General features: G+C 45.5%; 1 protein-coding gene and 1 long non-coding RNA gene across 7 annotated transcripts in view; one reads left to right on the top strand and one right to left on the bottom strand.

Annotated features, from left to right (window-relative positions):
• Positions 1-24,621, bottom strand: part of CCDC158 (coiled-coil domain containing 158) — a 48,894-nt gene that overhangs the window by 2,762 nt on the left and 21,511 nt on the right. Inside the window, exons 11-24 of one of the 6 annotated variants that reach the window (XM_060278372.2) lie at positions 22,429-22,548; positions 20,258-20,455; positions 17,293-17,775; positions 16,097-16,286; positions 13,692-13,850; positions 11,825-11,937; positions 10,943-11,101; positions 10,285-10,377; positions 8,958-9,074; positions 7,982-8,148; positions 6,130-6,183; positions 4,898-4,957; positions 1,034-1,101; positions 641-850 (exon numbers count right to left, since the gene is read on the bottom strand). In XM_060278372.2, the coding sequence (XP_060134355.2) occupies positions 641-850; positions 1,034-1,101; positions 4,898-4,957; positions 6,130-6,183; positions 7,982-8,148; positions 8,958-9,074; positions 10,285-10,377; positions 10,943-11,101; positions 11,825-11,937; positions 13,692-13,850; positions 16,097-16,286; positions 17,293-17,775; positions 20,258-20,455; positions 22,429-22,548 (2,191 nt within the window). Of the gene's footprint in view, positions 1-640; positions 851-1,033; positions 1,102-4,897; positions 4,958-6,065; positions 6,184-7,981; positions 8,149-8,957; positions 9,075-10,284; positions 10,378-10,942; positions 11,102-11,824; positions 11,938-13,691; positions 13,851-16,096; positions 16,287-17,292; positions 17,776-20,257; positions 20,456-22,428; positions 22,549-24,621 lie in introns of all 6 variants that reach the window. The other 5 variants (XM_035103076.3, XR_015947812.1, XR_015947813.1 and 2 more) reach the window with 5 other exon arrangements.
• Positions 645-17,562, top strand: LOC148687402 (uncharacterized). Its single transcript, XR_015947814.1, has 4 exons — positions 645-754; positions 3,293-3,415; positions 11,090-11,137; positions 17,425-17,562. It is a non-coding gene; the product is annotated as an uncharacterized LOC148687402 (long non-coding RNA).

Genomic DNA, 24,621 nt, shown 5'->3' with positions numbered 1-24,621 from the left:
TTTGCTTTGTCACCCAACTGCCGGCCACTCCTGCCACCACTGCCGCCTATCCAGATCCTGCGATGGTCCACGGTAGAGTCCTTTCCCAGAGCAATACTTTCTGGATAGGGGGACCTGGGAGCGTGGCTGCACTGCAACAGCTGTTCTGTGGCGGTGACTAGAAATTCTTTTTTAAAAATATTAGTTAAATGTTAAGCTTCCACTTTAACGACATTTAAGAGAGAATTCCAAGCCATTGTAGAAAAGTGATGGCAGAAGCATTTGTCCCAGAACGGCTCACTCTGAGGAAGGACCCCCTCCGACACAGCGAGGCACAGAGCCTGCCAGCACTGCCGCCATATTACCAGCAATGAAACGCTTGAAAATTAAGGGGGAAAGGGGATGGGATGCTTATGGCAGCAATAATAGAATCGCAGAGTAGGAAGGGTCCACAAGGGTCATCTAGTCCAACCCCCTTCAATCCAGGAACCTTTCACCCAACGTGGGTCTCGAACCCATGACCCTGGGATAAAGAATTTCATGCTCTACCGACTGAGCTATCCAGTTGGCTCTCTCCTAAATCTAATATGGGAAGACCATATGAAGAAGCCCCAACTACCCCTTGTTCCAGTGGTTTTATAGATTATTGCTTGGCACTTACTTCTACAGGCAGAAGAGGATGTAGCTTCTGGGGAGCTGCTCTTCTTCAGACTTGACCGACGTTCTGAACAGGCTGCAGGAGCTACCTTCAGGTCATCCAGCTGAGCCATTAACAGTGAGTGCACGGGAGACCTGTCTTTGTACCTCTCCTCTGGGGACAGTTTATTTGAAGATGTAAAACGAGGAGTGGAACTGAAGATTCCTTTAGACCCTGGATGTGGCAAAGACAACATTGCAATAATAGAAGATATTTTTTTAAAAAATTAAACAAACCTTATAGGAACAGCACGTTAGGCAACACAACACCAAGGTCTGGAAAACAAGACTCCATATTCCAAGCCGATACTGTGCCCTACCTGAATATTAGTTCTTTCATTGTTTAATGGAAACTCACCACTGGACGTGAAGGGAAGGGTAGCATCTGAATCTTCGAGGTCTGTAGCATGTAACGTTAAAGGGTCCCTGTGCGCAAACAGAAGAACACAAGAGTAGCCTGACACAAGAGAATCCTGACCAGACAGAAGTACTGTTTTGGGGGGACAGGAGGCGGGCAGGTGTGGAGGACTCCCTGGTCCTGAATGGGGTAACTGTGCCCCTGAAGGATCAGGTGCGCAGCCTAGGAGTCATTTTGGACTCACAGCTGTCCATGGAGGCGCAGATCAATTCTGTGTCCAGGGCAGCTGTTTACCAGCTCCATCTGGTACGCAGGCTGAGACCGTCCCTGCCTGCAGACTGTCTCGTCGGAGTGGTGCATGCTCTAGTTATCGCCCGCTTGGACTACTGCAATGCGCTCTATGTGGGGCTACCTTTAAAGGTGACCCAGAAACTACAACTAATCCAGAATGCAGCAGCTAGACTGGTGACTGGGAGCGGCCGCCGAGACCACATAACACCGGTCTTGAAAGACCTACATTGGCTCCCAGTACGTTTCCGAGCACAATTCAAAGTGTTGGTACTGACCTTTAAAGCCCTAAACGGCCTCGGTCCAGTATACCTGAAGGAGCGTCTCCACCCCTATTGTTCTGCCCGGACACTGAGGTCCAGCACCGAGGGCCTTCTGGCGGTTCCCTCGCTTCGAGAAGCCAAGTTACAGGGAACCAGGCAGAGGGCCTTCTCGGTAGTGGCACCCGCCCTGTGGAATGCCCTCCCACTGGATGTCAAAGAGAAAAACATCTCCCAGACTTTTAGAAGACATCTGAAGGCAGCCCTGTTTAGGGAAGCTTTTAATGTTTAACAGACCATTGTATTTTAATATTTTGTTGGAAACCACCCAGAGTGGCTGGGGAAACCCAGCCAAATGGGCTGGGTATAAATAATAAATTATTATTATTATTACCCAGCTGGATCAGGTCCATGGCCCATTTAGTCCAGGGGTCTGTTTTCACAGTGGCCAACCAGATTGCCACGGGAAGCCTGCAAGCAGGACATGAGCGCAACAGCACTCTCTCCTCCAGTGCTGGCATTTGGAAGCACGCTGCCTCTGACCATGGAGGCGGAGTACAGCTTTCTTGGATAGTAGCCTTCAAAAGCCTTATCCTCCGTCCCAAGAAGCAGAGCTACTAGATAAGCAGAGCTGTGCAAGAGCCACACAAGTCCAGAAAGCAGTCATGTTGCTCCAAATAGTACAAGGGGGCAGAAGTACTTTGCAACCACACTGTTTCATACACAAAAACATCATAATAGGGGCTAGGGGGTATGTTTCTGGAAGCAGCCACACTCCTACATTTGCACACACACAAAAAGAATTCATCAATTCTCAATTAAACCTTAGCATTATGGCTGGGTGTATAAAATGGTTGAGATTAAAATATGTCTCTCATATACATAGTCATATAAAAGGTAAAGGTAAAGGGACCCCTGACCATTAGGTCCAGTCGTGACCGACTCTGGGGTTGCGCGCTCATCTCACATTATTGGCCGAGGGAGCCGGCGTACAGCTTCCAGGTCATGTGGCCAGCATGACAAAGCCGCTTCTGGCAAACCAGAGCAGCACATGGAAACGCCGTTTACCTTCCCGCTGTAGCGGTTCCTATTTATCTACTTGCATTTTGACGTGCTTTCGAACTGCTAGGTTGGCACATGAGTTTAAAAGTCTGCTTTTCAAAATATTTGTATTATTATTATATAAAACCACAAAATACATAATAAAAACAAAAACAACCCTAGCCCACATTTTAAAAGAGTATTGGATGTCAAATCAGCCAAAGGCTGTCAGGGACTGGGCAGAGGAGGAATGGTGGAGGAGGAAGAGGAAGACAGTATAGATTTACAACAGCGGTTTGCAGGAGGTCACAGCTCAGAGGCAGATTAGGGGGAAAATTGGGAAATAATGGGAGAGGAGGAGCAGGCAGAACTGGAGCAGCAGCAGCTGGCTGACATGTTGTCGCTAGAAAGCATTCCAGACCCACCATCTCCCAGAACCTGGCAAGCCTTAAAAGTAGGAGAGCAAAGAGCTCAAAGACAGAGGGCATGTAGCAGCATCCGTAGAAGTGACGAATGAGGAAGAGACGCGGTTGGGGGTGGGGGTGGGGGGTTCACTTGGGACAACACCATTATCCAAGAGGTTGGGTACTATAGCCTCTCTCTGGAAAGACTGAAATAAAAAAGGATGGTAAGAAACTTTTCCTTGTCTTTATATTTCCTGGGCAACCAGCCAAGAGCCGCTGACAACATCCTGACAAAGGCCTGGTTAAAGAAGAATGTTTTTGCCTGGTGCCTAAAGGTGTACAATGAAGATGCCAGGAAACCTCCCTGGGGACAGCATTCTACTAATAGAGTTTGTATGATTGTATCCTTTGAAACAACTATTCTTGTTTTGTAGTTTTGATTTATAGCATTTTTAATTGTATTAATTAACAGCTAATTTAGGGTGTTAAAGAAATAGTGTGTAAGAGCACACAGATGGATACAAAAAAGCAATTTTGACAGCTTTCTTGGTGAAAGCTGTCTACTTGTGTGATATAAATCTGGTAAGCCACAATTACTCTTAGAAGTTTTGTATTCTCCGTGCTATGATTTTATGAATTTTTGTATTAATCTCATCTTACGTTTTCATTCTGTGATGAGATTGGTTGTTCTTTTTTACTAGCAATTCAACTTAGCTTAGTCTCAGAAAGTCATTCCTGATATAAAAAATATTTCCGTGTGTCTAATTCTCAGCGGGGAAATTCCGCAGCAGAGACACAGCTGTCCAGGGCAGCCTGCTATGCTCTGTTACCTGCAAGCCTATGGCTTTCTGAATTAAAGGGTAAAGCCTTCATATAAGGCCTGATATGTCACAATGTGTAGAATGGACCAAATGAATGTACAGTGCAACACACCCTTATTTATTCATTGAACTGCAGTGGAAGATTTTTATGTCTAGCTACACTCAGACCCGCGACTGCTGCTGCTGGCAACAGCAAGCTAATACTGTATGCTAAAGGAGTTGTGTGTGATCCTCAGGGGCTGCTGTAGAATTTGTTGGGTCTGGTTCAAGGCAAGCAGAGAGGCAGGAGACTTCTGGAAGACCAGCTTAGGTTTCCTGAGCTCTGATAAGGAGCCCCAGTGCATCATGTTGCAACATAAAACTGCCTATCACTTGCCAGAACAACAACAACAACAACAACAAAAACATTTACAGAAAGTATGCTAAGAGGATGCTGCCACTGTCTCAGTGGTGAGATTTTTCTCTCTCTCCCTAAAACATTTCTCCTTTGTGTAAAAGGGAGGAGTGACAAATTTGGCATGTCAGAGGACCCAAACCAAAGGCATCATTTCTCACAGGGGTATCTTATCCATAGACATTGGTGGCATGGGGCACCAGATTTTGGAGGGTGCCACAAGCTGAGTGTCCGGGAAGGAGAGTCAGGGCGTGCTCCCTTCCCCACTCTGGGGCAGCCTGCTTCTCTCCTCTCAGCCGCCCATCGGAGTGTGCTGCGTCTGGCTCAGGGAAGCCCCTTTGTGTCCCCTCCCGCTGGGTCTGCCTGGGCGCCCGGCGGGTGCATGCGCAGGGCGGGGGGTGTCTCTCCCACCCCTCTTTGGCTGCGCCGTTGCCTGCGTGCCTCCCTGTGGAGTCTGTGAGCGGAGCAGGGAAGCGCCCTGTGCAATCCCGGCGCCGAGCAAGGATGGGACAGCCGGCGAGCCACCTGATGTGCTTGCTGGCCTTCGAGCTGAAGCAAAGCCCCCCTCCCGCCCAAATAGGTCGACAACTCTGGGAAACCGGGGATATATGTGCACCATGGTGGCGGATATGCTTAAGACGGCCCTGATTTCTCACCTGCTGAAACTATCTTGCCCCATGCTGACATCGGAAGGCATGTCTTGGACTGCAGTTTCCCTGTGTTGAGACACAAGACTCCCATTAAAGGGAGAAGTGATGCTGCGCAAAGCAATACTTGAGCCCCTCTGGAGAAACCCTCTTGGTGAAAAAGGAGAGCACTCTTTTAAAGGGGGAATAGAAATTTAAAATAAAATTAAGACTCCTCTGAGATGGCACCCACTATGCAGAGAAGGGTGACCAAGATGATCAAGGGTCTGGAAACCAAGACTTATGAGGAACGGTTGAAGGAGCTGGGTATGTTTTGCCTGGGAAAGAGGAGACAGAGAGAAGAGAGGATAGCCATCTTCATAAATCTCTGGGGCTGTCACATGGAGATTGAGCAAGCTTGTTTTCTCCTGCTGTGGAGGGTAGGACTCTCGAACCAATGGCTTCAAGTTACAAGAAAGGAGATTCCAACTAAATACCAGGTGGAACTTTCTTACAGTAAGAGCTGTTCAACCGTGGAATGGTCTCCTTTGGGAGGTGGTGGACTCTCTTTCCTTGGAGGTTTTTAAGCAGAGGTTGAGTGGCCACCCATCATTGATGCTTTAGCTGAGATTCTTGCACTGCACAAGGTTGGACTAGATGACTCTCGGGGTCCCTTCCAACTCTACAATTCTATGCTTGTTTTTCTTAACCAGTGCTCTTCCTGAGCAAGTTGCTTGGGTAGCAGTGGTTCATAAGCAAAAGCAGTGCACAAAGAGGTGCTGTTTCCTATCTGAGAAGAAGTGGTTCATTCTTCCATGCTGGATGGAAGTTGCTGGAGAATCAGGAGAGTATTTATATTTTTTCTGCTTGGGCGCTCCTCCTCCCTAAGGGAGCTGCTCAGCAGGATGTTACTTTCTGGGCAAGTCCTACCCTGCCTCTAGGCCAGACGCTGACGTCGGCTCCTGCTGTGCTTGAGTCAGCACAAGAAACACCTGTAACTGTGACACGAAGGCAAAAAGGCAGGCTGGAGGGAACTCCATCTGTTGGCTGTCCCTGGAAAAGCTTTTTGAGTGGCCAAGTAAGGCTCATAGATATACAAATATTACAGAAGTGACCAGTAGGTTTTCATGAAACTAAAGAGCAACTTGTACATTAAAAGAAATACAGAACTGTGACAAATGCATCCTTGTTCTTCTACCTGGTTGCACCACAGAAACTTTGATCTTCAAAGGAATTTCAGAGCCTTGGCTGAATTGGCTCACCTGCTGTAAGTTTCATGTGATCTCCTGCCAATGCAGTCTCTGCTTGCAAGGTCCCTGTATAGGAGGAAAATACCGCATTAGAGGTGCTTCTTTAAATTCCTAATCTGCCCCCACCCTGGAGAGTAATAGAATGGTTTGGAACAAATAGGTAAGTACTGTATAGGGTTGCTAAGCCTTTGTCCAAAGGTACTGCCTATCTATAATGTGGCACAGTGGGTTGGTGGGCAGACTTCAGGCCTGCAAGATCTACCTGCATTTTCCTGTGTATAAGACTACTTTTTAACCCAGGAAAATCTTCTCAAAAGTCGGGGGTCGTCTTATACACTGGGTCGTCTTATACGCAGCCGCAGAAGCGATTTCTGGCTTTGTGGACATTTTGGAAATGGGCAGCGCGACACCGGAAATCGCTTCTGCGCATGTCCAGACGTGATTTTTAGCTTCCGGACATGCGCAGAAGCGATTTCTGGCGCTGCAGACATTTTGGATATGGGCAGTGCGGGCATGTCTGGCCCATGGATGATCGTAGGAAGAGGGGTAGTCTTATACGGCAAGTATATCCCAAACTCTATATTTTAACTGGGAAAGTTGGGGTCGTCTTATAGGCTGGAAAATGCGGTACTTTGAGTTGTTGTTTTTACTAGAATCCTGAGATTCAGCAGCAGGGAGGGGAAAGAAATTCAGTTCAGTTTACATTTAAAGCTGAAACCATCACATATGCAGGCTCCAAAACAATATGAGAACGGAAACACAGACATCCTTCGAAATTTACACTTATCCGCACTTAACCAAATGTTACAGCACAATTCTCTAACCAGTGTTTACAAAAAACAACAACCCATGTATTGCTGGAAGTGTGAATTAAATGAATACATAAATGAATGTAACAAAAGTGTGTTATATTAGAAATCGCTTGCAAAAATGTATGTGTTAGACAAAATGGCATATGGAAATTTGTTTATTATGAAAATTCGCACTAAGTGGCTGAATAATTTCCATGAGCATTAAAAAACAAAAACAAAACAACCCCCCCCCCCCGGAAATTGCTGCAGAAATGTGGAAGAGTGAACGAAACACAGTCCTTCCATATCAAAACCCAATCTGAGTTACCCCAGGCTTTCTTCAGTAGTATAATTTAAGGTGGGGTGAGAGTGATTTGGTTGCTGCTATTGTTAGTCAGAAATCCTTGCTGATTTACTGCAAATCACCCTGTGATCTCTCAGTAGATCCTGATCTACTTTCTGCCCTCCCTCGATGTAATGTACTTAAAAGATTTTGTGGTGGTGATTAAGCCTCTTGGTGATTGGCTGAGCTGCCCTCCTGAACCCAGAAGGGAATCTGTGGGTGCTAGTGGTTCAGCTGCTGAGATCATAGAAAGGGGCAAGGCTGGCTGAAGAGCCTAGGGAGAACAGGTGTTTGGAGGGGGCCAGAAAAATGCAGGCGAAGACCAGAGAGAGGAGCCTGAGAAGAATAAAGGGGGGGGAGGGAAAGAAGAGGGAGAAATGAGAGGTGTACATGGAGCTGCATGGGTGAGGGACACCAAGTTCCACGTTCATTTGAAATAACTAGCTCAATCTGAATTTCAAAGTTCACCTACTACATCCATCACCATTGACTCCTGCCTGCTGCAAGGCAAAACTAGAGTCCAATTTGAAGCCTATTAGTGGATTAACACAGCATGGGTGATGTATCTGTAAATCAGAGACCACAGTACTTGTCACACATTGTATGAGCAGAAAGTCCCTTTCCTAAGAATCATTCATTTCTGAAACGAATCATTCTTTTCCAAACCCATGGGTAACAAGATTTCACCCATTTCTGAAGGCATGTTAATGGTGTTTCTGCACGTTCTTACAATAAATTGCTTGTGCCTTCCAGAATTGAATCGGGCTCGCTGTCACTTTCTCTTCTGGGGAGAATGGTAGAGGGGATCTCATCGATGGTACACCGCAATTCTTGGAGAAGCTGCTTTAAATCTCGTAATGGGTCGTCCTTGCCAGAGCAGCTGGCCCTGGATGGTATCTGAATGGAAATATGGATTTCAAATACTATGAAAACAGGCCTTCACTTTTCAGAAGCATAACGAAACACCCCCAAATAAATATAGTAAAAATTTTTTGGGCACTAGTTAAAAGCGGGTGGTGCTGTGGAGGGACGCGGGTGGCGCTGTGGTCTAAACCACAGAGCCTGGGGCTTGCCGATCAGAAGGTTGGCGGTTCGAATCCCCGCGACGGAGTGAGCTCCTGTGGCTCGGTCCCAGCTCCTGCCCACCTAGCAGTTCGAAAGTACGTCAAAGTGCAAGTAGATACAATAGGTACTGCTCCGGCAGGAAGGTAAACGGTGTTTCCGTGTGCTGCTCTGGTTAGCCAGAAGTGGCTTGGTCATGCTGGCCACATGACCTGGAAGCTGTACGCTGGCTTCCTCAGCCAGTAAAGCGAGATGAGCACTGCAACCCCAGAGTCATCCGCGACTGGACCATAGCTGCCAAGTTTTCCCTTTTCTTACGAGGAAGCCTATTCTGCATAAGGGAATTTCCCTTAAAAAAAGGGAGAACTTGGCAGCTATGGACTGGACCTAATGGCCAGGGGTCCCTTTACCTTTTAAAAGCAACATCTAGTTTATTTTTTATATTGTCTGACCAGTTATCGAGAATTATTATCCCAGAGGAGGTACGTAGTGATGCCTACTTGGTCCAAATACTACAGATGTCTTTGCTTTTTTCCCCTTTCAAAGAGGAGGGATGTTCCCTAAACTGCACTGCTGTATTAACCAAGTTAATTTATGAAAGTTATCTGTTGCTAAACCTGGCAGGGATATTTTGTGATACTTACGATGTGGCCAGCGAAGGCTTGGGATGCTGGTGCACTAGAAGAGTAGGAATGAGGTAAGGTTGAAAGGCGTGGCCTGGCCAAAGAGGACCCCATCAGGTACCCCGGTCCTTGCAGCTCCTGTGTACAAAAGAGCGTATGAGTAAGCAGAGTAAAAATTATGTTCAGAGGGCTTCAGCTTCAGCAAAGAATCCAGAATGGAAGGTTGCTAGAGAAACATTAGGCGTGTGCCCACTTACAGAGAGCTCCCTAATCTAAAATCTACAACAGCTGCCCAGCATTAAAGATGGGCCAATTAACAGAAATATAAAATATTGGGACTAGGCTCTTCAGCAAACCCAGATGACAACTCCGGTCTGATCATGCATCTCCATCCCCACCCTTGTGTGCAATCCCCACCCACCCCAAAGGTGCTTTTTAGTGCAAACAGCACCTTTAGGGACAAATAACATCTTGTGGGGTTGGGGGGGGGGGGAGTTTGCAGCACGATGAGCAGCACACACTGAACTGGGACTCTGTAGTCACTTTTTCTTCAAAAAAAACCAACAAAAAACCATGACCAGTTCAGGCACATTTTAAAGAAAGCATGTTTCATCCCAGTATGTGCTTTCTCGCCGTATCTACTCAGGAAGAACTATTACAAGAGCTAGTAACATCAGCTGTGCCATCAAAGGCTCATACACCTGCTCATCCCGCAAAGCGATAGATGCCACACTGGCCCGACCCTCCATTAGAGAATAAATGGATGCAGATCCGACATAAAAACTGTTGATATTCAGAAACCGGGAGGAGATGTGCCACTGCTTACCTGTAAGAAGCTTCCATGGTGAAACTGCTGGACCAGACTGATTCTATTCATTTAGGGCTCAGTCAAGAGTGGATTTATCCCCAAGCAACGTTGCAGAAAGGCTCGTACAAGTTTTATTACCAGGCAAATTATGAGGCACCAGCTTTCATTTGTGGACTTAATAGATCCACAATTGGGAGAGCACAAAGCTCTTAATCTCAGGGTTGTGGGTTCAAGCCGCACGTTGGGCAAAAAGATTCCTACATTGTAGGGGTTAGGAGTAGATGACCCCCAGGGTCCCTTCCAACTCTACGATTCTATGACTTTATGATTCTGAGGGAAACATGGGGTGCAGTTTGGAAACCGAAAGCTACCCCCTGCCCCCCCAAATGTATGCTTTGGGACAAAGTGTGCAATAATTAGCTGGTGTGGGCATACATTAAGAATGTTCTGGGGTAAGAGATAAGCTTGGTTTTCAAAAATTAAATTGAGTTGTAAAGGATATGCTCCCAGTGCACCTGTTCAATGAAGCCAAAGACTTACTTTTACATCTAAAGTGTGCTGAAGCTTGAAGCGCATCGCTTCCTGCTCCTGCCGCTGCATGATGCACTGACATTCTGCAAACTGCATAGAAGCCTGTGAGGGAAAACAGTGGAGATTATTTGCCTTCATGAGGGATCTCTGTGTATTATCAGTAACATTTGAGGCCCTTGAAGAGTTTTTCTTGGTAAACTCACACAAGCTTTTCAAAAAACAAAAAAGAAAAACAAAACCCTAAAAGCCACTGGATGGTATTCAGCTAAGTTTTGCTCAGAGAGTAGACCCACTGAAATTAATGGCCCCAATACTCATGGTCATTCGTTTCAATGGGGCTACTCTGAACAAAACTGAATTAAATACCATCCACAGTCCTGTTTGGGGGCTTGGTTGCTAGTATACTGAGTGGTACACACACAAAAAGGAAATAAATCCCAAGAAACTGAACATGTGATTAAAAGAAAAAAAGCTTGGGATCAAACGATGGTTACAAACTGGCATAAATACATATGGAAGGGGAAAAAACACCTTAAAATAACAACTCAAAACAAACAGTATGCCTACTAATACCAGGGACAAAATAATACAAAGTCAGAGAGGCGGGGTACAAAAAATAAAGTATTATTATTATTAATTATTAATAGTAATTATTAATTATTATTACTTTATCCAGAGCTGCCTCCATGGTAGCAAGTTTTTCTCTCAACCGTTTATCCTGTGACTTAAGAACCTCCAGCTCTCCAGCCATTTTGTTGTTTAAAGAAGCCACACAGCTCAATTCCTGGGTTAACTTATTTCTCTCTTCTTTCAGATAATGTTTCTCCTAGATGGACAAAGTTGAACAAAATATGAAGAAAAGGTAAACACAGCACTGTATTTTGATTTCAAAATCTGAATTTCTGATCATTATTTCCTGAAATTTAGTCGGATTGCGATTAAATAGACAAAGACCCTACTTCTATGAGGTAACACATAGAAACTGATCAGAATTCTGTATCTGCATACTAGCTGGTAGGTTAAATATTCTAGCTGCACATGATCATTGGCCCCCAACTCAAAATGTGATATAGCAAATGTACAGAGGGAAATTAAAATAAAAAAATAACTTAACAAATTCAAAACCTCCCTGTAAAAGTTATCATAACATTGACATACTGTTCCATTTCAAATGCCCTATCAGTTTGCCTGATCTTCTGTCCTTTCTATTAGCCAAAGGAAGATGCTTCTATGTGGGTTTCATGTAAACACTCTACATATTTTGACTGAACTCTCCTAGCAATTGCTGCTATATCACAAGTACCTTGAAGGCTCTTTTAATAAACAAAAGGACCAACCCTAAAACCCAAACCCTCAGTGGGATTTGTGAGCTTAGTTAAGTAAATTTGATTTCCCCCCAGTAAGAACCTTTGCTAGTGTAATGTACATATGCTCAAGGCAGATTTACACCGATAACACTCATTTTAGCATGGCCTTGGCATGTTAGAATTTGGTCCAGCCACTCTACTGGGACACATTTCTCTAAATTATGTATCTTAGCAGTTTTGACCTTGGTTGCGTTGGTCATTGCTTCCTCCAGGAACTTAATCTTGCTCTGCAAAGCATCTATCTGTCCGCGCTTGGCTGTGATTTGCTTTTGCATCCCCATTGCAACTTTCATTGCTATAAAAGACAAGATTTCCAAAACATTAGCGGCATCGTGCTTGTGGGTAATATACTGAAACGCCTTGTGGGTAATATACTGAGCTTTTGGTAGAGGCAGGGCCTAAGGCTTCTTGTCCTGGGCAAAAATAACATTATTTTACTATGTCTGAAAAGAGAGGGATACAGTGTGCATAATTAAAGTATATTTATACTATAACGACTAATGATCTAACCCAAATGTTCTCAAATGGTAGGCAGGACGCACAAATAGCTTGAAGGTGTTTAAGATTGATAAGGCTGGCAGTAGGGAATGGCAGTGTAGAATGTAGGTCTAATTTTACTTACCGGTAGAATGTAATCTAGATTCTGGGATTGATCCATGGCCCCCCCAAAAGCAAAACAATTCCATTGCTGAGCTCTTATGTAAACAGAAGGATCTACACTACAAATCTACCCCCACCTCTAAAACCTGGGAATTGTAGTTTGCTTAGAACACTAAGAATTCTTTGTTAAGAGATTTCTACCCCACCCTTTTCAGTTTTCTCTGGAGAGGGGGAAAGATTGTTAAAATGTGGGAAACAGGTTGAGGATTAAATCTGTAGATGTAGATCTAAACCCCCTATCCCAAATATGTGGGAGAAATACAAAAAGAAAAGCTGGGTGAAGACTTTTCAGCAGATTAAAACACATAAATTTTGCAGCCAATTAAAGCTTAGGAATTAGGCAATTACACCTTTTTATCTCTTCTATTTGTGGTCGGTTGACTTCTCTTCACCATCATTGCAGAGAATGAACCACATTTTTGTTTGGTAAGATAAATGGAAAAAGGGGTTTACTTACATTTCAATGCAAGCAACATATACAGCAAAGCAGTGTGCAGAAAAATACTTCTAAGAGTTGATAGTCTTAGCTAATATGGCTAAAACCAGGAGCCTTAATCACCAATGTGTGATCATCTTGAAGGCATGGTGGAAAGAGAGAGTCTCCTCACAGGAAGAAGGAAATGTACAGTAAAGAATTGTCTCCTTCGTTATAGAGTTCCCACCCAGAGGAAACAAAGGAAGTGACCATACACAGAGGGTTCTCTCTAGGAAGATCAAGAACTCTCTGTGTACTACCCCTGTGCTTGTCTAGTAAAACATGCATCTGTGATTTTGACAGCAAACCCCTCATACATACCTGCCAAGTTCCGGCCTGAGAAATAAGGGACTGGACCGGAAGTAGCAGACCGGAAGTAGCGCTGCCGCCATTTTGGAACTGGACGGAGCATGCTCAGAAGCGACTTTTGATGCTGCTTTGCCCTGTTCCAAAATGGCCGCCGCACCAGAAGTCGCGCTGCAGCCATTTTGGAACTAGGCAAAGCAGCATCAAAAGTCGCTTCTGAGCATGCTCCGCCCAGTTCCAAAATGGCCGCCGCGCCAGAATAAACTGGGGAAAAACAAAAAAATTCTTTTTTTCAGCTGGGAACAGCTGGGGAAACGGGGGTTTCCCAGGGAATACGGGAGACTTGGCAGCTATGCCCGCATAAGCCCCACATAAGCTTGTTCACAATTTGGGAACCACTAATTTTGATCATCTCTAGCTGCAAGATTCATCAGTTCCATGGCTTTATAAATCTACACTGAACACTCCGTTTTGATTAAGTGTTGTCCACGGCATTTTTCCCATCTGAAAATTTGTATTAGAAATACCAAATGAAGAAATAAAACAGGTTTACAAATTCTGCCTGAAAGCAAACGATCTTACAAAAGAAAATGAAATAACACTTCCACGATTACCGTGGCCATCAGATCCCTCCATAGTCTTTACAGTGGCCCTGGTTTGCTCCAGTTCAATCTGAGCGGACTTCAGTTGCACTCTCAGCTTGCCCACAGTGGTTTCCAACTCTTCGCTTTTATCTCGGTAGCTGCTCTTCATACTTTCCAGTTCATCTGCAAGGCACAAGTCACAACGAAATCACAGCGTTGCGTATCTCCAAACACACGTGAACGAAATGAACACAAAATCAACATACGTATCTCAGGGACCAGTTGGAGGAACAGTATTCAAGGTTTTACATGGCAGCACCAAGTATATGACAGAACTGGGTCGAGGGTGGAATCAGAAATGGATCAGTTACAGAGCAAATTGTAAGTGAGGATCCAGGGCAGACAGGTAGGAAGCAAGGAGGAAGAAGGAAGCATCTGAAGCATGTAGCACAGAACTGGGAAGCCTCAGTTTTAGGGACCAAATCATAGAATTGCAGAGTTGGAAGGGACCACGAGGGTCATCTAGTCCAACCTTTTGCGACACAGGAATATTTTGCCCAACATGGGGCTTGAACCCACAACCCTGAGATTAAGAGTCTCATGCTCTACCAACTGAGCTATGCTGCATGGTCCTCAGGAATCACTTCAGGCCAGAGGACAACAAACATGTTTACACCATGTGAATACACAAAGTAGGCATTGCTATATAGAATCAGCTACAAAAACAGAGTCCTGTTTATACTGGAAATAAAATGCCTGCATCAAATGAAGGAGATAGTGAAGCTGACATACAAAGCACTTTGTATTTATCCCTTCCTATAATGTTGAAGGAAAATGTAACCAATTCACTTTAAATTATTTGATTGCAATGGTTCAGCAGCCAGCAATTTTTAGAGGAACACGTGGAGTGTGTAAAAATCGAGCCTTCTACTGCAAGCCTCCACAGGTCTACTAAAAAGTAAGTCCCACTGAATTCAATGGAGCTTACTCCCCAAGTAGCTAGGTAAACGTCGTGCAATCCTAAACATTTCCTAAGCAATTCTAAGAAGCTTGCCCCAGAAAGGAAGATCTGTAACTGGGCTATTATTATTCAGAACTTCATGGTCTAATTTTTAAGTACAGATCTCCACCGGGGCCGCTTCAGAGCAAGAAAAGTACCCCCAAGAGGGATGAATGGATTGGAGAAATCAGTTAAAAATGATGGTATCTGCAGAACTCCATGATTTATAAAAGAAATATAGATATCTTTCCCCTCCTCTTCCTGGTCTATAAAGTAAACTGAAAATAACATAGTATAACACAGTAGGGGAGTAGCCAGTGCAAGACCTCAAAATAGGGTATTACAGGTGTGTAGCAGGGCTGGTACAAAGCTGGCTATGGGGCCACTGAATTTTAAGTCAATATATTCCCGGAGGGGAAAGATTCAGGCCTATTAACTGCATTAGCCTGGAGTTGGCACTGTCAAGAACCAGTGCCCCAAGACTGGGGACACCCCTGCCTCATTGTTTGTTCAGCAGAGCAGCGGAACTTTGACAGGCACGTGAATTCCAACAAGACACAGAATGTGGGGAAAGTCTTTAGTAGAGGTTTATTAAGGCATAAATCGTATCTTTCGTTGCCAGATCCCTAGCGAGGCAAAATTTAGTTCATGTAGAGCAGGGGACCCCAAACTAAGGCCCGGGGGCCAGATGCGGCCCAATCACCTTCTAAATCCGGCCCCCAGACGGTCTGGGAATCAGCATGTTTTTACATGAGTAGAATGTGTCCTTTTATTTAATAGCATCTCTGGGCTATTTGTGGGACCTGCCTGGTGTTTTTAGGAGTAGAATGTGTCCTTTTATTTAAAATGCATCTCTGGGTTATTTGTGGGGCATAGGAATTCGTTCATATTTTTTTTCAAAATATAGTCCGGCCCCCCCACAAGGTCTGAGGGACAGTGGACCGGCCCCCTGCTGAAAAAGTTTGCTGACCCCTGATGTAGAGCAAATTCAGTTTCAGCAGGGGGGAAAACACACCACACAAATATAAATGCAAAGATACAAGTAAAAACCGAATAGCAGTAGGAGAGAGAGAAAGAAAGAGAGTAACGGAGCAATTCTCCTTGAAGAATTGAGATAGTACAATAGGAAAGCAACATCAGCGCTTTCTCTGCCTTCGAGAAGGCAGGTCCTCTAGCACCTGAATAAACCAAGTCACTTCATTGCAAGCTGCAAAAGCCACTGGTGCAGCTCCCCAGCTGGAGTTTGGATGCAGTAGGGGATACCGTGGTGGGGCTGTGTTACAATCTGATCTACCTCCGGAGAGGTAGCACGGTGCAAATGCACCGGCAGGGCCAATCTGGCCCTCCTGCTGGTGCGTACTGTTTGGTTGTAAAGACAACCCAAAGAAAGATGAAGCAGGTGAATAACATTCTGTCTGGTGGTCCGTACCTGCGAGCGTAGCGAGCTCAATACGGCTGCTTTTTACTTCACTCATAAGCTCTTCTTTTTCCATGCTTACGTCTTTCAGTGCCCGGAGCCTCTCAGAGCTGGCGTTCATCAGTTTCACCTTCTCCAGCTCCATCTCGCTCAGCCTGGCCTCCAGCTCACGAACCTGGATGTCTTTCTTGTCCAGCAAAATCTAGATAAAGCAAGCTAATTCTCCTTTATGCTCCTTGACTGAAGTGTTTTATGGCAGAAATAAAACTGGTGGCCTTGCAAATAGAGTCCACAAAACGTGCTAGCCCATTTGACCTTCACAGGGCTAGCCTAAATAAGGGGTGGGGGTGGGGAGACACACAACTTCTGCAAAACTTCCCTCCATAGCTGGTCATCTGGAAAGCAATTCTTACTTGCCACAGGTGACTAGAAAATGGTAATTTATAAGCTTGAGAACAGAATGGGAAAAGACACACCACTTTGACAGCAGGGTGCTGATAGCACAGTCTTTGTCCGAATGACAAGTTGCTCAAGACAGAGACGACAGATCAGAGTTAGAGTCTTTGTATGGCCAGGGCTATACCCATGGGCCTACTGTATTAGCTGACCACTGATGACCTAGTAGTTGCAATAGCATCCTCAGGCCATCTGCAGTGATGGTGCCCAAGGGCAGCAGAGAGCTGGCCAGCAGTTCCTTCTGAGAAACTGCCACAGCGGTGCAAAGAGTAAGCTGCTTGAATCTGGGCCCCTGATTCAAGACTCCCTCAACCCTTGCGGACAATGGATTCATCCAGATACACAACTATCTTTTTAGATGATTGAAATGAGCAAAATCAGCTGTGGAAGGGGCCTGTTTGACCCATACACTAAGGCAGCATTCGTCAACCTGCTGGCCTCTAAATGTTTTGCACTACAAGTGACACCTGCCCCGGCCACCACAGCAGTGCTGGCTGGGGCTGATGGGCAACTCCCAAAACATTTGGAGGGCGCCATGTTGGTGAAGGCTGCACTAAAGACATGTCATACGAACGGCCTTCCCAGACCAGAGCAATGTGCATTTAGTCAAGCATTCTGTTTAAAGCTAGCTCTTCTGGTCTAGTTTTCTGACTGAGAATCCCCATGACCAAAAGAAAAGCTTTATCTTTTTTTTAAAAAACAAGTGCCAACACTTCCCCCCCCCACTCCCGCACACAGCAAAGCATGCACACCTTAAGCTCTTGAAGTTCCATTTTCTTGTCGTTGACTTCTTTCGCGAGCTGGCATTTTTCCATCTCCATCGACCCAGCCGTCCGACTATGCTGGCCCACGATCTGAGTCATGTTCTCGACTTGCTTCCGCAGGATCTCGATCACCTTCTCCTTCTCCACCACCTGCAGCTTCAGGGAATCACAATCCGAGCGCACGCTCCGCATGTGGTCGCTCTCGCTCTTCAGCACCTGGAGCTCCTGCAGCTTCCCGTCCACGCGCCCGCGGAGCTTCTGGATTTCCTCATTGGTCGCCTCGATCACCCTCTCCTTCTCCTGCAGGCACAAGGTCAGCTCTGCCACGTGCTTCTCTGCGGCGTCCAAGCTCACCTTCTTCTCCGTCAGCTCCTCGACGGCTTTGCGGAGCATCTCTTTGGTGGACTCTTGCTGGGAGGCCATGGAGGCCATCCTCTCGATGCTTTCATTCTTTTCCTTAATTGCAGACATCTGGGGTGGGGGTGGGGGTGGGACAAAGGTTCCAGATGCTTTCATCGTATCAAGGGAGGTTATTACAATTTTGACTCCTAGGGTGGGATTGGGGAGGTACGGGGGCTGAAGTGTATGCGGGGTTGTCAGTAGCCTCCCCCTCCCCCATAGAGCCTCAGATCAGAGGGGTGGGCTTAATGCTTTTATCCACTTTCTCCTCCAGTGAACCTTTCACCTAGGCGCCTGTGCAGGATTTTCTCATCACCCTGTCATGCCCGCCATCTCTTTCTTGCTTGCCTATTCTCAACCACTTCTTCCCTTTTCATAAGACAGTGTCTAGCAAGTTTTGGATATCTGGTAGCCACATCCATTCTCTACGGCAAAGCATGGTTTCCTGGATGGAAACCATGTTTGGGAAAAATTTATATCTTGTGATACTTCTAGAGCAGGCATCCCCAAACTGTGGCTTTCCAGATGTTTTGGCCTACAACTTCCATGATCTCTAGCTAACAGAACCATTGGTCAGGGAAGATGGGAATTGTAGTTCAAAACATCTGGATGGCCAAGGTTTGGGGATGCCTGTTCTAGAGGGCCAGAAGCTCCCTCTCCTTGCCACCTCTGTGGCATTTAACACCCACCAAGCTGTCTGCTCTGAGCCACCCCTCTTGCCAAATGCCTGAAAGACCTTCCCTCACAGCAACGCATGAAATACTACGTTAGGCCTCACAGAATTCAAACAAGGCTGTAATCTGACTGAACAGATTCAAAACCTGTTCAGCTTCAGGCAGACACTGAAAGACGAAAAGGGGTAATGTTGCTAGAACGTAAATACATGCAAGCTTCTAAAAGAGAGGAAGCTCTCTTTAACACTGCATCAGCATCTCAGAGAGATCAACGGGGCCAAAACGAGCTTTGTGGGGATTTGAACCTGCCTATCTCCTCGATCCTAGTCAGTCATCATGCTGGCCATTGCATTCACAACACACTTGGATGGCATCATTCAGGCTGGGTTAAGCAGATGCTGCCCCACTGCTATTTATCATAACTTTTCATTACAAGCATTAAAATAAATTATTTCATCCGAGCACAAAAGTGAGATGTCCAGGGCCGTGATACTTACAGTACTGCCTGGTACAACTGCTCAGTGCCTCAATTTTTCCTGCGGTTGCAACCCCACCTCTGCCTTTGCAATCATGCCACCTGCAGGCCAGTTGAAGAAATACCCATAGATTGCCCCCAACTAAAACCTGTGCAGGCATAAGAGTGAAGCACACCTCCAGCTTTAATTGAAGGTGCCGAAGAATTGATGCTTTTGAATTATGGTGCTGGAAGAGACTCTTGAGAGTCCCATGGACTGCAAGAAGATCAAACCTATCCATTTGATCATTTGACACCAGGCTCTCCATGGATTACGATCCACTTAAGAAGGAGGCGAGGGCGATGCAGAGAAAGGAGATAGGGATGGGGCTGTCGGGCCGGCATGCTGATATGACGCCCTCAAGCTCATCAATTGTTCCCACTCTCACATACCAAAGAAACAAGGAGATTCCACCTTCTTTTAATCCAATTCACCCAGCTATGCATGCAAGAGAGTCCTGGCTTGTAATCTGTTCTCCAGCATACATTTTAACCCAGAATACCATTGGATCTGTTGAGTGAGGGATGAAGTTCTGAAACAAGGACTGCGCCTACTTTTTTTGAAACAAGCTGAACACCACTCCAATCCTCCATCTCCCAACTACTGCTCTTCACTAACCCACACTTGCAGACTACCGCGCTACTGTGAAATGTGCAAAACTGAGCCCTTCAAGATATACAAAGCAACCCGCCTCAGAAGGGAAGCAGAGCTTATATGCAACACAAAAGGAAAAGGAAACATAAGTGACTTTCTCCTCCAACACTGTAAAAACTTTGGAAGCCACAACTTTAAACAAAGACAGTGTAACAGAATAGGGGTGTGTGTATGTATGTGTATGACTGTAATTGTGTTTTTGTTTTGTTTTTAAGGGAGGGCATTCAATTTCGTTGTACTATTTAAAGTACAATGACAATAAAGTATCTATCTATCTATCTATCTACCTATCTAAATCAGCCCTGAGTGCTCACTGGAAGGACAGATCCTGAAGCTGAGGCTCCAATACTTTGGCCACCTCATGAGAAGAGAAGACTCCCTGGAAAAGACCCTGATGTTGGGAAAGATGGAGGCCACAAGGAGAAGGGGACGACAGAGGACGAGATGGCTGGACAGTGTTCTCGAAGCTACAAACATGAGTTTGACCAAACTGCGGGAGGCAGTGGAAGACAGGAGTGCCTGGCATGCTCTGGTCCATGGGGTCATGAAGAGTCGGACACAACTAAATGACTAAACAACAACAACAACAAGAAGCAGCATCACTTGGCTATCAGGAACTTGCGAAACGCTGCTATACAATCTGCAGTATGGATGTTTCCCTTTGGCTTGAGGGCGTTTGCATTGTTCCTGGCTTTGGCCATCTTTCCTGACCTGACGTTCCATTTGCCCCTGGGACTCCATCTTCATGGACGACACGATGGCCTCCATGCGCTGCAGTTCCATGTTTTTGTTGTCCAGTTCCCTCCGCAAGTGGTCGATGGTGATGCTGCTGCCAGTGTCCCGATCCCAGAGCCGCTTGTTCTGCTCTTTTTCCAGATTCAGCTCCATATCTTTCTTATGAAGCTCACTCTGAAAGGCAAGGTGTTTTCCAAGCATTAAATAAAGCTTTAAGAAGTATTCCATGGTTCTAATGAGCAGCCATGACAATAGGCTGTAGAAGAGGAGAGGAGGGATGGGGCATCACAATTAGTGCTGCTGGGAAATCACGCTCCTCCTCCCCTCCCTCCATCTGGCAGCAGCCTTTCCAGCAGGGTGCAGCAGAAGAGGGAGGAGAAGGGATGCCAGATCACTCCATCTAGGGTTGCCATACATCTGGAATATTTTGGACATAGCCGGGATTCCAGGATTCGGCTGTCAGAAACAGTGCCCAGGTGGAAATGGCAAAACCCCCCCCCCCCCAAGAAACCTTTGTGTCCAGATTTTCACTTTTTGAAATATGGCAACCCTAAGTCTCCATCGACACAGCTGGTCCTTATGAGAATTCATAACCAAGATCAGAGTTTGTTTAGTTACTTATTTATTAACAACCATTTCTTCCTCCCACCCAACCCATTTTCCTTTTTTGTTGTGTCTTCTTAGGTTATAAAACTCTGAGGACCGGAACTGCTTTTGCTTGTTTGTTTCAATTATTTGTAAGTCACTTTTGGAGACCTTTCTGAATGAAGAGCAGGATAATCATTATTTCTACCGTGTTTCTCATATTTTAAGGCATCCCTACAAAATAAGGCATGGCAGGATTTTCCTGAGGTGGAAAAATATAAGGCATACCTCGAAAATAAGCCATACCGGGTGGTGGGAGCAGGTCTGTGGCAAAGGAGGGTTGCTGCTGCCGCGTTAACCCCCGGGACCCGGCTGCAGCCTTTGCCTGCCGCGTGCGCAGCCCCAGGACCCGGCTGCAGCCTTTGCCTGCCGCGTGCGCAGCCCCAGGACCCGGCTGCAGCCTTTGCCTGCCGCGTGCGCAGCCCCAGGACCCGGCTGCAGCCTTTGCCTGCCGCACGCGCAGCCCCAGGACCCGGCTGCAGCCTTTGCCTGCCGCACGCGCAGCCCCAGGACCCGGCTGCAGCCTTTGCCTGCCGCGCGCGCAGCCCCAGGACCCGGCTGCAGCCTTTGCCTGCCATGCGCGAAGACCCGGTGGGAGTAGGTCTGTGGTCTGTACAGATACTGGTACTTAATTAAAAAATAAGACATCCCTTGAAAATAAGCCATGGTGTGTTTTTTTCAGGAAAAAATAAATATAAGACGTGTCTTATAATATGAGAAACACAGTAATCATGTTTTCTTTAAATTGAGAAAAATAATAATAAATGACTAATCCTGCAGGGTAGACCTCGGTGACTCATTTGTGTTAGCTAAATGGACAATGAACTCCAGCTCAAATTAAACATAGGGTATGATGTCCAGTGTTTACAATATCCAAAGTATCAGGAGAGAGAGAAAGAGAGAGAGAGAGAGAGAGAGAGAGAGAGAGAGAGAGAACACATGCAAAAGGTACACTGGCGCCTGGCAGGCAGACATCGGCTAGCTATTAACTCCTGAAATGTCATCCTTGATTTGGGCTAAAGGCCCAAAAGGTTTCTCCACCCCTAAAGTAAGGCTGTAATCTTATGACTGATGCACCCAACTCCCAATGAAATTATTCCTGTCCTAAATGATGCTAACAATTCAGACTTCTCATTAATCCTATTACATATGTGAGCATTGCGGCAATAGTCAACAGCATTCCTTGGACTATGTTGTGTGATGTTCTTTTACATGCAGCTAAAGAACCCTCCCCAACACCATTTTCCAAGTCCTGAATGATCTGTGCTAACTGTTCAACTTTCTCAGAGAATTTTCCAATGTGTGTTTTCCTTGCTTTGTGTAGTGGAGGGTTTATGTAGCATGCAGATGAAAACTGGCTCTTCATTATAAGCTCTGGTGTCCCCCCCCCCCCCCGTTTCACACAAAGGATTGGAATTTGATCTACTTACGTAGCTGGACCATTAATAAAGTGATTTACAAAAAGCAAACTTTATGGAGGTGATTCAGTCTCTGATGCCTACCGCCAACTGCTGAACCTGATCGTCCAAGTTTCCAGTTTCCTGGCTATAATGGTCCCTTTCATGTTGAGCCTCGGCCATCTCGGAATGAACCAAATGAAGCTGTTTCTCCAGGTCTTCTATCTAAGATATTAACACAAAGACACACACACACACACACACACAAAATGGTCTTACAGCAGATTTCTACGAGGAAGAAAGGGGTAGCATGTCTGCTGTGATCCAATTTCTGCAACAGGACAAACGTGGTACCACAGAATGAGGTACTAGGACCAGAACTCAGCTTCCTGGGAACCTTAGCTCTCCTTTCTGTTTCAACAAAACCTTTTTCTAGCCTGCAGTTTTGAAGGCACATTTGACAGTATATGGAATATGCCTCCTGAATGGTCAGGAATCCAAAAAGTGCCTGGGTGGATAGTGCTTGGGGGCAGGCATTCAGGATCATTGCATTGCAGAGCAACTAGCTGCTTCTGATTAGCAAAAACTAGAATTGTGCAAAGTACTGGTATTTAAAACTGTCCAACCAATAGTGCAAAGCAAGACATAACGCAAGTCTGCTTGGTTTGCAAAGTTGACACTGCTTTCAGGATTCTCTTTTCCCCCTCATAATTTGGATTGCCTGCTTGAATCTTTTTGGTTGATTGAACACCCTCTTAGTTGGTGGAGGTAGAAAGCAAGTCCTGTTATTAGTTTTCACTATGGCTGCTAAAAACAGCATCCGATACTAATCTGGAAGTGGACTGGGCTGTTAAGACATTAACGGAATACTTCCAAATATTTGTTTGGAAAACTGGCACAATTCACAGACCAATCAAATCTCAGTATAGCTTCATCTGTGGTCTTGACCAACGCCCATTCATTGCAAGGGTGCACAAGAATACATGTGCTTAGTGATTAACTTCCGTGATCAATACATGAAAAAGTAAATGAAAGGCATGTGGAACCCAATAAAGCATGTACTGCATCACTTTACCAAAACAAACAAACAAACAAACAAAACCTAAAAACTTTTTATATCCACTGCCATGTCACCTTGATCAGCCTACCTGTTATTTGATTTCTTGGACTTTTCTATATAAGAGAAAACATCATTCATTTGTAACTTGGAAGAAGAAACCTGCCCAGCCCAATGTGGCTTAATGCCTCAAAATTTTAAAAGACAAAAAGTACAGTGGTACCTTTTTTCTCGAACTTAATCCATTCCAGGAGCCCATTCAAAAACCAAGGCGCGGCTTCTGATTGGCTGCAGGAGCTTCCTGCACTCAATCGGAAGCCATGGAAGCCACGTTGGACGTCCAGCTTCCAAAAAACATTCACAAACCGGAACACTTACTTCCGGTTTTGTGGTGTTCGGGAGCCGATTTGTTCAACATCTAGGGCGTTCGGGAACCAAGGTACCATTGTATAACCTTGCTCTAAGCAATCATTGTCTAAGGCCCTTCTTTGTGTTCCTCCACTGTGAGAAGTCTGGAGAGCAGAAACATGAGGAGAAATCTTTTATGTGGTGGTTCACTGCTTGTGAAATGATCTCCCAAAGGATATTCACCTGGTGCCTTTGTTATGTATCTTTAGGATCCAGGCAAAATGTTCCTCTTCATCCAGGGCTTTGATTAATTAAATAATCCATGGCCTTTTAAACTGGGGGAGGTTTTTTTATTTATTATTATTACTATGTTACATATTTTTTTATTTTTACAATCAAAACCATGTCAAAGGGGCCTTAAAAACCACTCTGCTGCTGGGTAACACCTTTTAAAAAAACCTGATACTGCGTTGCTACTGATTTTTATTTCCTCCTCTTCACTACCCTAAAATACTACTACTACTACGACTACTACTACGACGACTATTTATACCCCGCTCATCTGGCTGGGTTTCCCCAGCCATTCAGGGTAGCTTACAACATACCTAAAAACATGATAAAAGCATCAATCCTTAAAAAACTTCCTGAAACAGGACTGCCTTCAGATGTCTTCTAAAAGTCAAATAGTTATTTATTTCCTTGAGATCTGAAGGGAGGGCATTCCACAGGGCGGGCGCCACTACCGAGAAGGCCCTCTGCCTGGTTCCCTGTAACTTTGCTTCTCGCAGTAAGGGCACCAGCAGAAGACCCTTGGAGCAGGACCTCAGTGTCCAGGCTGAGCGATTGGGGTGGAGACGCTCCTTCAGGTATACTGGGCCGAGGCCATTTAGGGC

This window comes from Zootoca vivipara, chromosome Z1 (genome assembly GCF_965207765.1).
Source record: "Zootoca vivipara chromosome Z1, rZooViv2.hap1.1, whole genome shotgun sequence".
Lineage (NCBI taxonomy): Eukaryota > Metazoa > Chordata > Lepidosauria > Squamata > Lacertidae > Zootoca > Zootoca vivipara.
The sequence above is the reverse complement of the archived record's forward strand: the minus strand, read 5'-3'. Positions and strand labels throughout refer to the sequence as shown.